Source organism: Bombus flavifrons, chromosome 5 (genome assembly GCF_040668555.2).
Source record: "Bombus flavifrons isolate JBK064 chromosome 5, iyBomFlav1_principal, whole genome shotgun sequence".
NCBI classification, from domain to species: Eukaryota; Metazoa; Arthropoda; class Insecta; order Hymenoptera; family Apidae; genus Bombus; species Bombus flavifrons.
The window spans coordinates 8,508,284-8,524,988 of record NC_138446.1 but is presented as its reverse complement, the minus strand read 5'-3'; the positions used below and the strand labels follow the sequence as shown (position 1 = coordinate 8,524,988).

The 16,705-nt window shown below is 36.0% G+C and overlaps 3 protein-coding genes and 1 long non-coding RNA gene across 8 annotated transcripts in view; 3 read left to right on the top strand and 1 right to left on the bottom strand.

The window, feature by feature from the left end:
• LOC138179749 (monocarboxylate transporter 10) overlaps positions 1–16,705 on the bottom strand; it is a 327,517-nt gene that overhangs the window by 214,734 nt on the left and 96,078 nt on the right. The gene's annotated exons all lie outside the window — the stretch shown is intronic.
• LOC138179760 (uncharacterized) lies at positions 5,130–5,919 on the top strand. The gene is made up of 3 exons (XR_011173116.1): positions 5,130–5,334; positions 5,457–5,578; positions 5,685–5,919. It is a non-coding gene; the product is annotated as an uncharacterized LOC138179760 (long non-coding RNA).
• Positions 7,109–7,986, top strand: LOC138180118 (O-acyltransferase like protein-like). Its single transcript, XM_069113619.1, has 3 exons — positions 7,109–7,277; positions 7,369–7,511; positions 7,595–7,986. Exons 1-3 carry the CDS (start codon positions 7,178–7,180, stop codon positions 7,709–7,711), a joined length of 360 nt encoding a protein of 119 aa, XP_068969720.1. The 5' UTR covers positions 7,109–7,177; the 3' UTR covers positions 7,712–7,986.
• LOC138179795 (nose resistant to fluoxetine protein 6-like) lies at positions 11,984–16,602 on the top strand. Its single transcript, XM_069112936.1, has 13 exons — positions 11,984–12,384; positions 12,911–13,155; positions 13,395–13,588; positions 13,711–13,817; positions 13,938–14,180; positions 14,277–14,484; positions 14,564–14,729; positions 14,816–14,895; positions 14,968–15,063; positions 15,137–15,266; positions 15,342–15,516; positions 15,648–15,790; positions 15,868–16,602. The coding sequence occupies exons 1-13, from the start codon at positions 12,162–12,164 to the stop codon at positions 16,009–16,011; spliced, it is 2,154 nt and encodes a 717-aa protein (XP_068969037.1). The 5' UTR covers positions 11,984–12,161; the 3' UTR covers positions 16,012–16,602.

Below are 16,705 nucleotides of genomic sequence, written 5' to 3'. Positions count from 1 at the left end.
GAAAACTTATTTATTTTACATTATTTTCTAATTTATGTTAACAAGACTGTGTTATGTAACAAAATTTGTTTGACAATACAATGGGAATTTACTATTTATATCATCGCGCAAATTCATGTACACACATAAGAAACTACATTATCATGATATTATACATATTTATTAGATAATATTCCATGTGTATTCGTTATACAACAATGACAACACTGTTGGCAGATTGGATTTTTGCATGCAAAGAGAAACTTTTTTCTACCTATTCCACATGAATAAATGTTTTTGAACTAAATTAAACTGAAAGAGAACTAACCTATCACCCGATAGATATTTTTTATTTCTACGATGGTTTTAAGCCTGTGAAACTGGCAGCTCCAAGTGCAAATTTTTATAACATACAAACAACATTCGTTTGTCCAAAATTGGTCCACATTTAGCCAACGAAAATTTTCGTTTGCCTACCCTGTAAAAGAGAGTTACAAAGAAACTAAAAGAATCGAATAATAATATTTATGAAAAAATTTGACTGCATTTCCTTCAAGTTGCAAATTTAAATCGCTTGGGTAAAAACTGGTGGAAACATTTCGGGATGGTCCTTACTTTTGACTTACTCTGTATGTGAAATAAAACTTTGGCTTTTTCGCATGTTCTGTATTAAGTTCTATGAACCTCCTGATCAAGCTGGATCAAATTTTACGTGGTCATTATACGGACTCGTGTGAGAAATATAGACTACAATGATTTCGCCCTCGTGACACTTTGTGATGATTTAAGTATTACGTATTATATCATATATCAGATATAAGAGAGCTAGATGACTTCGCGTCGCGTAGATCAAACCAGAGGAATATAAAAACAGTAATTAATGAAAATGAAATTTCAAGTTCTGAAATACAATTACTGCAACAATTAATTCAGTAAATACATCATAAAAAATAATTATATTCCTTCGTTTACAATGAACATAGAAATAAACTGCACTATCTGTGGTGTTTACATATATATTTTTATACAAGAATATATTCTATTTCGCATCTATATATTACGCGAAATGATTATTTTGATTATTTTGGTAATTCTAGAGTCGTTCGAATTTGTGAAACTTGAGAAAGAAAGGTACACGTAATTGTTTGCACAGGATATAAAAAAACTTGTTTATTGTGGTTCAAGGTGATGACTTTATAGGTTTGCATCACCGGATATGTGCAACAAAAGCGATCCGAAAAATACACCTTAATCATACAACACGGGGATAAATTTTTTCATTCCCTTAAATTCGATTCATCGTATCAACATAAAAATAAAAACAAGTTTTGAGGAAACGTGAGAATTGTTCTGGACGCGATTACGTCGCGACAATCTCAGATGCGTAATTCTTCGTCCAGTGAATTAGGAGAATTAGTTAGTAGGAGAAGATTATCATACATATTTCATTCGTGATTAGTTTAATTATCCGAAAAACTGGTGTGTGAGTATGGATAATATGAGACTTAGTTTCAATGGGTGGTATATAAATTTACGTGTTTGATGCGAGATGTCGATTCATATCGGAATACGAAGTGAAAAAAAGGAAAATTGTAGGTAGCTGATCATTACAGAAAACTGTTAATTTATTAAGCGATAGAATAAGTGTTCAATGACCTGATAACGTTATTATTGCTAGGATAGTCAGAATTTTGTGGGTTCAACTATAAAAATTTGTAAAAACGTATCGATATAAATGGATAAAAATATAAATATAGGATATAAAATAAACGTAAAGAGAAATTCTAACACGGTGTATAAAATTTGGTGTACAATAAAGTACGAAGGACATTAGCACGGAACACAGACTAAGCTATACAGTATATCAACAGGTATCACACCGAAACTCTTGGCAACTTATCTCCGTAAAAAGCGATCCTCAATTTCGGTCAGCAACCTCAAAGCGTCGTTGTAGCATAATATTTTGTTATTGTTTGTTATAATACATAAAACACAGAGTTTGACCTTTATATTACATCGTATTTTTCCACACATATGAGTTTTAAACGCCGTGTATTGTTTGACGAAATATGGCGTCATTCGTAACAGGCGGAAATGTTCAATTTGTCGCGGCATTGCGTCAACTATCCATAAGATATCAAATGATATGGGGCGAAAGGAAATAAATATCGCGGATGACTATTTGTAATACAGTAGATTTAGAACGCAAATTATCCGCACTAATTAAGAGATAGAAATGTTTCTATAAGCTGTTTTACAGATAATTGATACGAGAAGAATCAAAACTACAGGAGATATAGAAAATAACACAATCCGTTTTAGATATAACGAAATGATTCCTCCTAAAATGAATGATTGTATTCTATCTGTTTCGTTTTGTGCTATCATTCCAATCAAACGTATCTACATGTTTTCATTCATGTCAGTAATGTCTGCAGAAAGAATACATGAAATTAATTTGGCTCGCATTGTCATGAAGATGGTTCCATGACATATTCTCAGCGCGATTACGTGTGGTTGGTGTGGTACGATTTTTCACGTTTTGCACAACAAAGAAATACAGTCTTTTAAACTAAATCTTTTATAAAACCGTAAAACTCCCATGCCATTATTGCCAGCAATTAATAGATAATAATAAACGACGCAATAAATTTTTCTCGTAACGTCTCTTAAAAGATTCAATTACGTCTGCTTCACTGATTGCATTACTTAAATAATTATGCGTTACAATATTACTTTCAATTCCTAAAAGTTCACATGTGGAAGGATATGATGGGGCATTAGCCAACATTACAAGAATAATTGGGCCGAAATAACTTGTTCCGTCCAAAAAAAACCAAACTTTCAGAGGACGATGCTGTAACAACCAAAACCATTCTACTGAACATTCGTAGTAGTGTTTTTACATTTCTATGCACATCGTGGTTTGAATAGCGGAATGCATCATTATGACGAGTTTTTCACAATCTTGTAATTTTTCAATTTAACGGAGTATAACGGTTCGATCGGACTTAGTATCGGGATTCTGACTAAGAACACTGAGGAATGATTTGCTCATAAAATGCTAATTGTGAATTTTTTGCCGTGTAAGTAATTGCGGCAGTATCGTGTAATCGATCAAACGGAAACGTCGATCGGAGGATTAGTATCGGCATTAGAAACGGTTAGTTCAGTATCGTTCGTGACATCGAATCATCAACCCCTGTACTAGACTTGAGGTAAGAGCAGAATGCACGTAGCAGTCGTCTGCAGATATTGTTGTATATATCATCCCCATAGCGAATTTCGCCAAAGTTTACCTCCTTCAAATTGTAAGCAAAACACGACTTGCAAGTTTCTTTTGACGCAACTCTTTGTACAAACGTCTGCAGTATAGCTTGCCATGGTTACATTTTCGGTTAAACCTATACTTTTTGAAATCAATTGGAAAATGTAAGTTTTGAAACATATTTAAATGTTTATAATATTAACAAAAACACATATCATTCTACTCCTGCAATGAGGTAACTGCTATTGTAAAAGCAAAAAACATCCGTAAAGTTGAAATCCCGCAATTTTTTTCAAAATTGATGCATTTCGGGAACCGTTAGTTCTAGGAAGAAAAGCTTAGCAGGTTGGGTATTGCATCACAAGAATCTACTAAGATCAAATACTGACCTAGAAAAAACGAAAAAATTAAAAACTTGCTCAACAGAGTATCGACATGCTGATAATTGGAGTTTTCAGTCAGCCAGGTGCGGATAACAGGCGCGCTACTACAATAATTTAGTTGCGGTTCTGTAACTGGGCAATAATCAATAAGATGAAATATTCGAAATCATTGTCGGCGTCCTACGTCATAAATTGTGCGTTCCTTGTTGGATACGACTAGTCTTGACGCGACTTCCTAGAAAATTTTGGTACCCAATAGATGAACTTAACGTTTCATTCATATTATTATAGTCATCCTCTTGATCGACCGTAGTATCGAAAGTGCGACAACGTACTTTATCGTATAAGAGAGAAAAATGGTCATTTGTACGGTTGACTATTTTTTTCAATAGAAAATTTGAATAATCCGAGTGCAAATCCTATTCCAGAGCATGCAGTACGGAAAAGTTTCCTCGTGGATATGGCTATCCCTTTTATTATTAACAATGATTTACGTGTCGACCCAAGCGACCACGCTGGACCCAGTGACCATGAGGAAGGTACTTCCAGCGTACGCAGTTTTGGAAAACGTGGATCTTCTAAATTCCAGCAGATGTCGGACGGAGGTTGATGAATTTCGTAATGCTGTTGACAACCAGATATTTTGGGGTCTAAGAGGTAAATAGAACTTTTAAGGTAGTGTGAATGAATTTCTACTGCCGGCCGATTGCGTACAAAAGGAAGAATAAAACAAATCACATTAAATATATAACACATAATCGTATAACCGTTACGTACCAACGTACAACCATAAACGGATATAGAATTCGAATAACTATACACCGTGCTTGCGGCTGCGTTTCGTTACATGTCGCATCCCTTGTTCGCCATGTAAAACACATTTACACCGTGAAAAATTAATAACAGTAAAAGCAACTCTTATGCAACTGCATAATTTTAAATTGAGTTGAACCTCGACCCTTAGACTTCCTTCGCACCTTGCGCAAGAAACTTCTTCGTTTGAAGTGCGGAAAGGCGACGGTCATAGTCGTAGTTTTTCTTATTCTAACGAACTGAATTTTCTGGCTTTAAACACGAAACGCCAAATTCTGCATTCAACTTCCTTACCGCTTAAAATCCTTATTGCCAATTGTATCATCAGATGTTCCCAATGCAGTATCATATATTCTTTAAGCTTTGGACACCAGCGGCGTGCCACCCGGGGGATTTATGAGCGGGCACAATTATTGGTTAGGAGATCGTATGGGTTGCACCATTCTCTCTCAAAATCGCACGTTGTTTGTCTCGGAGGGGAAACGAAAGAACAATACGATATATCGCAACCCGAACGAGGAGCATCCACCTTTTGAGTTCCGTTTTTTTATTGGGCGCATGCGGCACAATAGCACTATGCAATATCACCATGAAATGCTGGACGAAGTAAGCACGTACATATCTCATGTACCTGATTAGCATAACGAATCAGATTTGTAATGCAGAGTTTTACGACTGTGACAAACGTTTTTGTAAGGATTTGATTACGCTTGGACTTTGTTTACCGGCATCCTGCACCACACGAGATGTAGCCACGATGCTAAATAAAATATTGCATGACGAGACTCTTCTCATCGGCAAACTTTTTGCTATACACTTCAGGCTTATCGAAGTCACTGATTTGGTGAATGATTATCAATGGCTTCTCTCTTTAAAGATGATCTCCATCATGTACGTAAATTTCAAGCTCCTAATCGACAGTCCGAATTTCTATTCTCAGTCGACATAAATACAAGTATCACGATCGGCGTTCGACTAAATATGGAGTAGAAACCTTAAAACTTTGATTACAGAGGAGTTTTGTTATTGTTGTGTACTACCGTGACAGCGGCCACAGTATACGATATTTTCGCCCGTCGAAACCGTGTAAACAGCGAAAATGAAATCATACCGCTTCAAGGTGGAAATACGGAGGGTAAGCGATACATACGATAATACCCGGTATTCCGGATGTTAATGATTCAGATCGCCGAGAATTTAATTCATGGGAATCAGTGTAACGTATGGTTAACTTTGAATAGAGTTGGAGAACGGAACACAAGGGAAACGCAAAACCGATCACAATGGATCGACACCTGCAGAATCCAGGGAACAAAATCACATGAACCAATATTTGCTCTGTTTTTCGCTGCTCAGAAATGTACGACAAATATTTAAAGTACAAGAGGATGTAGAGAATTTGCGTATATTCTACGGTATGAAAGTGTTGGGAACGCTATGGATTATACTGGGACATGTGATCGTGTTCGGATTGAATACTATGGGTAAAAATGAATTTCAATCGCGTTTTAATTTCACTAGCCCATTCCGATTTCTGATATAGCTCGACTTTTTTAACGACACCAATGATGTGTGCAGCTAACAAATCGCATTTGTACATAATGACCGATGATGTGTCCTCGCGAATGATATTCAATATGACATTCTTGGTGGACACGTTTTTCTTTATGAGTGGTTTTCTGACGTCGTACATTTTTCTCAAGCAATAACAAAAGATGGAGAGAGTACCGTCTATAACAGAAAGAGCGAATATGTTCCTTCAAATAATTATGAAGCGATATATTAGGTATAGATGATTTTAATATGCTTTGTGTTTTAATTTATGCGCGATGCAAATACGGTGCTAATCAAATAACTACATTGATTTTGTAGGCTTACACCTGCATATTTCGTCGTTATACTGATAGCGATATTAAATTTCACCTGGCATGATCATGTCTCAGCACTTCTTCCCTTCGAACATCCAAGTGCTAAGTGTTCCAAATATTGGTGGTCTAATATACTTTACATAAACAACTTCTACCATTGGGATGACCTAGTACGTATATTTTCTGAGATAATTCATTGTAAACATCTTTCACATTACTAGAAAAGAATCGTTTCGAAGAGAAGTACTGTTTGCAGTGTCTCATTTGGAGTTGGTACCTACCCAATGATATGCAGTTCTTCATATTTGGTTCTTTTCTCCTAATATTATCGATCACGTGAGTTTGAAATTTGCTTTTGTAGTCATTCATTGGCCAGTTTTACCCGGCTTCTAAAGTCGACTGTTTCAGGCATTACAATATTGCCATTGGCCTAGGCGTTTTTAACTTAGTTTCATCGATAGGATCAGTCGCTTACATGGGGTACACTCTTAATTACGAGCCTACGTTAGTATACAAAATGTTTAATACAATTTGTACCATTCGGAATATGTAAATGTACGTACTTCTCTTCCTCAGTTTGGACGGACAATATAACACATTGACATACTTTTATATACGACCGTGGTGTAAAATACAGCCATACCTCATAGGAATGACCACATGTCACATTCTTACAAAATGGAATTACAAATTGCACTTATCAAAAGTAATATATTCTGTTTCTATCAGTTTTGTCGTTACACCTACATTTCTCTGTATCTTCCAATAACGTGATTAAACCAATCTTTTAGAAATTCTTAGTCCTTGGTTGGACCTTGGCAATTCTGTGTAATTGCTCGATTATATTTACACCCGTGAACCGAAACATGCCCTTAAACTTAGCCGTTCTTTATTTGGCTCTCAGTAGAACGGGCTGGGCACTGGGTATTGCCTGGCTGGTAGTTGTATGCACTACGAATAATGGCGGTAAGTCGATATTTTTCATGTCACTCAGTAATGCGTTAATGTCATTCTTCTTATTGTAAATTACACCTAAATATATTTGATACGTTTGCAGATATCGTGAAAAAAATCTTATCGCTAGATGTTTTTGCTGTTTTGAGTAAATTGACGTATGGTGCTTATCTTCTAAATCCTATTTTTATGCTTTCGGCTTTTTCTTCAAGTTATTATCCTTTCTACGCTGATAACGTCACCATTGTAAGTATAATGAAACTATTTCATTTGGACAATTTCGATGTAGTATTACTATTGTATTATGAAATAACAATTCTGTCTTCCAGGGTACCCTGTTCGTTACAATAGCTGTTTGTTGTTTTAGTGCTTCCATTCTCTTATGTGCAACAATCGAAATGCCGTTTATGCAATTGTATAATAGTGCACAAAGAAAAGCGAAATGACATAATTCTTCATGAATTCTCCGCGTTCGTTGTAGATGTATTTATGATGGTGATTATTATAACAAACTTATAAAAATCTGTGGGAAATGGAGCAAATACCTGTTAAATAAAGATATGTGAAATATACAAAAGTATAAGTGAAACGAAAATCGTGATTAGAAGGTGTGCGTTAAACTCAAACGCATTGAGAACCTATCCACTTATTCGACACACGCAGTCGATGAACTACAAAAATACCGGGTATCTATTCGCGTCGCTGTAATGTTCGTCAGTATGATCGTATGTTCAGTATGATCAGTATGTTCCTTTAAAATGCCTTGTTAGAATTACGCATCATAATCGTTGCTATGTATAATACTTAATTTGACCATGTTTCATCGCATATCTACTGAAATTTATAGGTAAAGCTAAGCTATTCCTTCCTTACATAAGCAATTATATAAGCACTAAAAAGCTTTTGATGATTTTGCAATATGGATGTTTGCAATATGGATGTAACAACGGCATGGCAAGAACTATGAGTTGTAAAAAGTTATGAATATTAAAGGAATTTTAAGAGTAAAGCATAATTCGTAGTTTTTTAATTATCCGCCCTGTTCTATTTCAAGCGCCTGGATAATGTACCATGTAAATATATGTAAAGTTAATAATATGTGAAAAAAATATGTAAAGTTTTGTGACTTTTAGCTTTAATTAATCAGCACTAATAATATTCATCTATAAAATCGACAGTGACTGAGTACGAAGACCGCTACGATGAGAAATTAGACATTCGAGACACATACGTTAGGTGAAGCATCAAGACGAGTGAAAATATGCCAAGAACAAGATGGATATCAGGAGTTTTAGAAAAAGAGTAATTTCCATCAAAGTTATGAAAACGGAGATGAATTTTATTTTCCGAACTCGAAGATTCGTAAATTTAGGCTTATGAAAGTTTGCAACATTCATAACTCAAAAGTTTGATATTTTGAGAATTAATAAACTCGGAAACTCGGAAATTCGGAAACTGGAAATTAGAAAATTTGGGATATCGAAATTTATAAAATCGGAAAATTTATCGCTGTTAACGCCACTGCGTCATTCATGTAACCGAACATTTATATTTATATTTGCTATCGGATTCATAAAACAAATCGAAAATTGATATTATCCATCAAACTATTAACCTTTCAATCTGCAACGTCATGTTAGATAAGTGGTACGTCCTTTAGAACAAACATACAGAACACGTGCATGAAATTTTGTACGTCCTTGGGGTTACAAGCGACACTTTCTCTTCTTCGCCGCATTCGTACGTACAGACATATTTTCTGGAAAAAGTTCAAAAAGTGATTTGATATTTTAAAACAATTCCATAAATCTGGAACGAACCATCTGCTTAATATTTTTAAATGCGTATGGACCCACGTAGTCTTTGTCAACAGCTGAAGGAGAGCAGTTGTATCGATCCTTAAAAACATACCAAGCACTACATAATTTGACCCAAGGTAGACTACGACTCAACAATCTACAGCTCTGCCAAACCACCTACATTAAAGATAATAAAACAAGGGTAATTACAGGGGTACATCGTGCATGCAAAGTCAATAGTATCCTCTTTGAAACCAAACATATGGTACTATATCGACGAAGATAGTTTCCAAGTCTAAAATACGCTCTGAAAGCCCCCTCTACATCACACAACAAAATATAGAATTATATGTATATTAACAGATACAAGGAACTATGCGATAGGAGCGAGCAGACAAAGCAAGGCAAAACGGAACAACGCTTTCTTAGATATATGCTCCGAATGAACTGCTGTTGCGTGATGGTTACACACGTTGTATGAAAAACAGAAATCCATTATGCTAATAATTATACAATCAATATACCATTTGGAAAACATCATTCTTCTAAATTCGAGTTAACGTCGAACAGAGATAGTTAAATTTCGTAATGTTGTGAATAACCAGATACTTTGGGAACTAAGAGGCAAATAGAACTTTTAAGACACCTTGACAAACTTCGCTCGACGAAGCTACTGAAAGTAGATTACGATTGTGAAAAGAAGAAGAAGGCAGATCAATCGAAATACACATAATCTATCACGATTTAACAAATTATACAGTCGGTTAAACTCAAGAAACATGAAAATAATTCTAGTGCAACCGCGCCAGTTTTCCAGGAGGCAATTACGTCGCGTTACGTCGCGATTGTGTCACATGCATAATTTTTCATCGAATCAACTGCTGATACAGAAGCATGGGCTCCGTAAAAATGATGACCGTTGTCGCCCAAGTGTATCTCTTTTGCAGACCAGCTGCTACCGTTGCAGAATCATGTGTTTTCCAAGCGTTGGACACTAGCGGCGTGCCACCCAGGGGATTTGTCAACAAGCACCAATATTTTATAGGAGATCGTCTGACTTGCTCCAAGATCTCAAAAAATCGCATGCCATTTCTGTGACTGCAAGTACGAAAGAACAATTCGATATACCGGAACTCGAACGAGGAACATCCGCCTTTTGACTTTCGACTTCTTATTGGACGTATGCGGCACAATAGCGCTGTGCAATATCGTATAAAATCAAAAAACGAAGTAGGTACACGGATATTTCAGTGTTAACATCTCGAATCCATATATCCAACTATTCGAGTCGCAATGCTACTTGTAATCAATATGTAATCATCAGTATGATCTGTACAGCAAATTTACCTCATTAAAACAACCCATAACATTTATGTACGACCTTTCACGATTGCTACAAACTATCAGAGGTTCGAGACATTGCCCTGTTTTTCAGGATTTGATGACGCTTGGAGTTTGCTTATTTGCATTCTATATCTATGTCGTCACTATGATGGATGGAGTATTCCATAATGAAACTCTTTAATCGGAAAACGTTTTTTACAGACTTGAGCCTGATCGAAGTCTCCGATTTGACGGACAATCAACAATGGCTTCTCCTTACGAAATTCTAAGCTCATTATTGAAAGTTCGAATTCTTGTCACCCATTGGCATACAAGCTAAATAGCGCGATCTGCGTCCGATGAAAAATCGACTAGAAACTTAAAAATTTTGATTACAGAGGAGTTTCATTACTTTCATGTGCTGCCATCGTAGTAGCCACGTTTCGATTAGTTAAATTACTATTCGGAAGTAGCCGTGTTTACGACACGCTTGGATATTGAGAACACGATAGACATGGAAAATTAAAAACGTTGTCACCATTGGTAAAAGGAACTTTCCCACGGAAGTTGGCGTCATAAAATTGCTTAGGAAGGTTCCCACTCTTTGGTCGTTCCGAATGGAACAATCGTTACTTTCTTTTGGACATTGAACAGGCGAAATTTTGATTGGATAAATCGTGAAGGAAGGTGCACTGCGTGTATTTTATAAAAATTTGCACTTCGGTGATAGAATCCCACAGAAAAAGAAAGTGAATTAAATGTAGAATTACCTTCATACATTGTGCTACTATTGTCTTAAATTCGAGAAATGTTTATTTCCGATACTGATTATCATTGACGTATATTCATGCTATTTCGTAACGTTGCTTTTAATTGCTACTATGTTGTCATATTTAACGGTTTTCAACATACTGTTCACTTGGAAATGAATAATGTCAGGCTATCGGAATTGAAATAATTTTGTAATATAATTTAACGGCTCTGTTAATGCTCCACAGAGTTGGTCAAAGAACGCGCAGATCATTAATTTACTGAATTTATTATAATTATGATCTTTTTTTTGTTCGAATATAACGCCATACATACAAAGACGGTATCTGAGCTGGAAAACTAATCTGTAACTTCTTGACCGCGGCCAAAAAAAATTTAAGGCGCGAGATAAAGCAATAGATTGATAGTATTCAGTTACCGTGGCTCCATGAAAGAAATGAGCATTTTAAAGCGATATATTCAAACACACTCGCATTTTAATAGCAGAAATGAGCAATAAAATTATGGAAATTCCAAGAAGGAGGCTAGCTCAGGCTTCCGCGTCAAAACCCTTAATCATAAACATATTAGTAATTATATCGGTCGAACCTAGTTGGCTGACAATTCCGAAAACTCACTTGGAAAATAAAATATAAGGTAAAAAGAAACGAACATCGGAGGCAAACGTTTCAAATAACTAATACTGGATTACAAAATTGGATCAGAAGAAATAACATGAAAAACTAATGGAATTAAAATAATTGTGATATTTTACATCATAAATGGTGTGTCCTGTAGCGACTATGCATTGTCGCGCTGCAATCTTATCGGAAACCGTTGAGCCTCTCTAGCTTCATTTGCCATTCGAGCCCCGTTCGGCACAGCAGCTTATTCGATCGCACATAGTACCGAAAAAGCAACAACGTGCTTTATTGGAAAAAAGAAAACAAAATACATTCGCGTGGCTGCCGATATTCCTCGATAGTCAATTTTAATAATCCAAGTGTAAATATCATTTCGAAGTATGAAGTGCGGAAGAATTTCGTGGACATGGTTATCCTTTCTATCTTTAACAAGCGTCCACGTGTCAATACAAGCGACCGAACTAGACTCGATGACCACAAGGAAGATACTTCCAGTGTACGCGGTTCTGGAAAATGCTGATCTTCTAAATTCCAGTAGATGTCGGACGGACATAGATGAATTTCGGAATGCGGTGGATAATCAGATACTTTGGGCTCTAAGAGGTTAATAGAATAGAATAGAAGTTTAAGACATATAGCTGAATTCGGTTTCGCGAAGCTACCACCAGTCAATTATAGCGAAAGAAAAGAAGGAAGCAAATTAAACGATATACGTATAACCGACCATGATTCAAAAAGATGTATACCGTGTTTGCGATTGTTTCGTGGCATGTACTCGATTAACACGCTTATACCGCGGAAAATTCGACTCAAAAAACAATAGAAACAACTCCTGTGCAACCGCGAAGATTCTTCTGATCACGGTACCATCACGCTACGTTGTGATTGTGTAAGATGCGTACTTTTTTATCGAGCCAAGTCCCAACCTAACGACTTTCCTCCTACGTTGCATAAGAAACTAGTTCCTTCGTACAGGGCGTGTAAAAGCTGCGGTCATCGTCGTCATAGTTTTTCCGATCAGCTGATGATGTTGGCTTCAAACGGTGCGCTTAATTTTCTCGCCGCATCAGATCCTTATCGCTAATTGTATCACGAGCAGTTTCCAATGAGAGATCATGTGTTTTTTAAGCATTGGATACCAGTGGCGTACCATCCGGAGGATTTGTCATCGGAAACAATCATTGGTTAGGGGACCGACAAGGTTGCAAGCTTTTCTCTGAAAATCGCACGGTATTGCTATCGGACAAAATACGAAAGAACAATTCCATATACCGGAACCCGAATGAAGAGAATTCACCTTTTGAGTTTCGTTTTTTTATTGCACGTGCGCGGCACAATAGCTCTGTGCAATATCATGTAGGAGTAGAAGACGAAGTAAGCAAATGGATATTTTAGAATTAATATCTAGATTGTTTATCTCTAACGATTCAGGTTGCAATGCGAATTATAATCAGTATGTAGCCAATTTGTGCAGTCAATTAAGAATTTATCGCATTAAAATAATATTGATATGTAATATCATTAATATTAAAATATTTCATGAAATTTACGTGCGAATTTTTACGGTCACGACGGACGATCAGAAATTTGAGAAGCTGCGTTGTTCATTTCAGGATTTGATCACGCTTGGACTTTGCTTACCGGCATCCTGTAGCATAGGCGAAGTTGCCACTATGCTTGATAAAGTATTTCGTAATGAGACACTTTTCATTGGAAAACTTTTTAATATACACTTCAAGCTGATCGAAGTCTCCGATTTGGTGGATGATCGTCAATGGCTACTCTCTGGGAAAATGATCTCCATCATGTACGTACATTTCAAACTCGTAATTTGAAACTTGAATATTTCTCACTTCAGATATATATTACCTTGGTCAAGATCTGTATCCGATAAAATACCACCTAAGAACTTTAAAATTCTGATTACAGAGGAGTTTTGCTATCGTTGTGTACTACCGTAATAGCGGCCACAGTATATGACGTTTTCGTCCATCGAAAGCGTTTAAATAAAGAAAGGGGAAGGCTTACATTTATTGGTACTTCGAATTAACAATTACTTATCACGAAACTGCGCTCACGTTACCTACCTTACTGATTTTTATCCTCTGGAGATTATTTCATGGGGATCTATGTAACGTACGGTTAACTTTGAATAGAATTGGAGAACGTTAGAGAAGAGAAACGCGAAACCGACAACGAGGATGCAGCACCCCACGAATCAGCGAAGCAGAATCGTATAGACCAACATCTTCTGTGTTTTTCATTTCTTACCAATGTAGAGGAAATATTTAAGCTGGAAAAGAGTGAAGACAAACTACGCTTATTCTACGGTTTGAAATCGTTAACAATGGTATGGATTATTCTGGGGCACATAATATTCTTCGGATTTCATGTTATGAGTAAGAAACGAATTTTAACGATGTTTTAATTTTACTACTCCGATCCGATTTCTGATCTACCATGTATCTTTTTAATACAGTCACTCATGTACACAGGTAACACATGGCTTGTATATACAGTGGACGACCATATACTGTCGCAACTCATAAGCAACTTCACATTATCGGTTGATACGTTTTTCTTTATGAGTGGTTTTCTGTTGTCATATACATTTCTGAAGGAACGACGAAAATATCAGGGAACCCCGCCTATAGCAAAAAGGATGGACGAATTTTTTCAAAAGATTGTCAAACGATATATAAGGTAAAGTATACTATCAGTACTTAATTGGTTCTATCGATGAGATTTCGATGGTTATAGAATAAATACATTAACTTCGAAGGCTTACACCTGCATATTTCGTTGTTATACTGATAACGATATTGAATTTTACCTGGGACGATCATGTCTCAGTACTTCTTCCCATTGAGCATCCACATACAAAGTGTTCCAAATATTGGTGGACTAACTTACTTTACATCAACAACTTCTATAAGTGGGATGAGCTAGTACGTACCCTTCCTCAGATTATTTATTGCAAACATCGTTCACGTTACTATGAAAGAATCGTTTCAGAGAGAAATACTGTTTGCAGTGTCTCACATGGAGTTGGTACTTGCCCAATGATATGCAGTTCTTCATATTTGGCAGTTTTCTTTTAACTTTATCGATCACGTGAGTTTGTAATTTCGTTGTTTAGTCCCTTAGAACCCAGTTTTACCTGGGCTCTAAAATCGACTGTTTCAGGCATTACAATATCGCCATGGGCATAGGCACTGTTACGCTACTCTCATCGATAGGATCACTCGTTTACACGGGATACACTCTTAATTACCAGCCTACGTAAGCATACAAAATGTTTAACATTCTTTATAACATAAGGAATTTGTAAATATACTTATATTTACTTTCGTAGATTGGACGAACAATATAAGACGATGTCATACATTTATATACGACCATGGTGTAGAATACCGCCATATCTCATAGGAATGGCCACATGTCACCTTCTTACAAAATGGAATTACAAATTGCACTTATCAAAAGTAATGTATACTGTTTATTCGTTAGACTTATATTTTTCTGCATCTTTCAATAATGTGATTATATTTATGTTTCAGAAAAGCTTGATCATTGGATGGATCTTGGCAATTTTATGTAACTGTTCGATTCTCTTTGGACTCCTGAACAAGAACATATCCTTAGGTCTCTCCGTTCTTTATTTGACCCTCAGTAGAACATGCTGGTCATTAGGTATTGCCTGGCTCGTAGTTGCATGCACTACGAATAATGGCGGTAAGTCGATATTTTTCATGTCAGTCAGTAATCGGTAATGTTATTCTTCTTACTGTAAAAACACTTTTTGTGTAATATGAAGTATTTAACGTTTTGCAAACTACACCCAAGTATATTTGTTACGTTTGCAGGTATCGTGAACAAAATCTTATCGTTAGATATTTTCATTATTTTGGGTAAATTAACGTATGGTGCTTATCTCCTTAACCCTGTTACTATACTTTTGGCTTACTCTTTAAATTATTATGTTTTATACGTTAATATCGTCACTTTTGTAAGTATAATGAAGCTATTTCGTTCGGGTAATTTCGGGTAATATTAGTATCACGAAATAACGTTTCTGCTTTTCAGGGCATTTACTCCGTTACAATGATTATTTGTAGTTTCAGTGCTTCTATTTTGTTATCCGCAACAGTTGAAATGCCGTTTATATCACTTCTGCGATTGAATATTAGTGCACGAAGAAGAACGAATGAAGTTGGTAGTAAAAATTAGTCTGAGTCTACCAATTATTAAACTTATGACAGGAAGTTAGTCTTTCATGTGTCGAAATATTAAAAAACATATCTTTATGGCAGTGATCTCTAAACGTAATGTAATTGAATGTTTCATAACATTTCCTAGTTCATTATTCATAATGTTGAATAATTTATTAAAATGCCTGGGAAGAAGAATTAATTAAAGGAATCACTTGCGAAAAAGTCTTACACATTCTTCTTTACTGACGATGATATTGTACATAGGAAAGTGATTTGGACGATGAAAATAAACTCATATACAAATAAATATAGATCACTCAAGGAGGAGAAAAAGTCTTTGCCGTGCAGTACACGGCGACCTTCTCGCAGTTGTTTTCCGTTCCTAACACTGTCATTTGCCTTTCATGTTAAAAAAAAAGAGACTTGGAGAACATGATAAAAAACGCGTGCACAATGTTGCAAGTTCACGTCACAAGGCTATAAGGTAAGTAAAGAATGATCGAAACCTAATCCATTATTCAGGATTCAAATGCACATAGTGTTCGAGATGCCAAGATCGAAAGTGATGTATCAGCAAAGATTATTTGCTGCAAAGAAGGGAGGCTGACAAAGCTTATTTATCAGTACGATTAACTGCCACACTTAATTTAAACGGTTGTTATATGCATTAAGTGTGATGTAATATGTTAATTTGAACGTAAGAGCAGACT

Excerpts from the sequence above, each read along its gene's own strand:
- LOC138180118 (XM_069113619.1), top strand. The coding sequence starts at position 7,178 with ATGCCCTTAAACTTAGCCGTTCTTTATTTGGCTCTCAGTAGAACGGGC. Across the intron at positions 7,278-7,368 it reads ATGCACTACGAATAATGGCG|ATATCGTGAAAAAAATCTTA; the intron begins GTAAGTCGATAT and ends ATACGTTTGCAG. Across the intron at positions 7,512-7,594 it reads ACGCTGATAACGTCACCATT|GGTACCCTGTTCGTTACAAT; the intron begins GTAAGTATAATG and ends TCTGTCTTCCAG.
- LOC138179795 (XM_069112936.1), top strand. The coding sequence starts at position 12,162 with ATGAAGTGCGGAAGAATTTCGTGGACATGGTTATCCTTTCTATCTTTA. Across the intron at positions 13,156-13,394 it reads ATGTAGGAGTAGAAGACGAA|GATTTGATCACGCTTGGACT; the intron begins GTAAGCAAATGG and ends TGTTCATTTCAG. Across the intron at positions 15,267-15,341 it reads ACAAATTGCACTTATCAAAA|AAAAGCTTGATCATTGGATG; the intron begins GTAATGTATACT and ends TTTATGTTTCAG.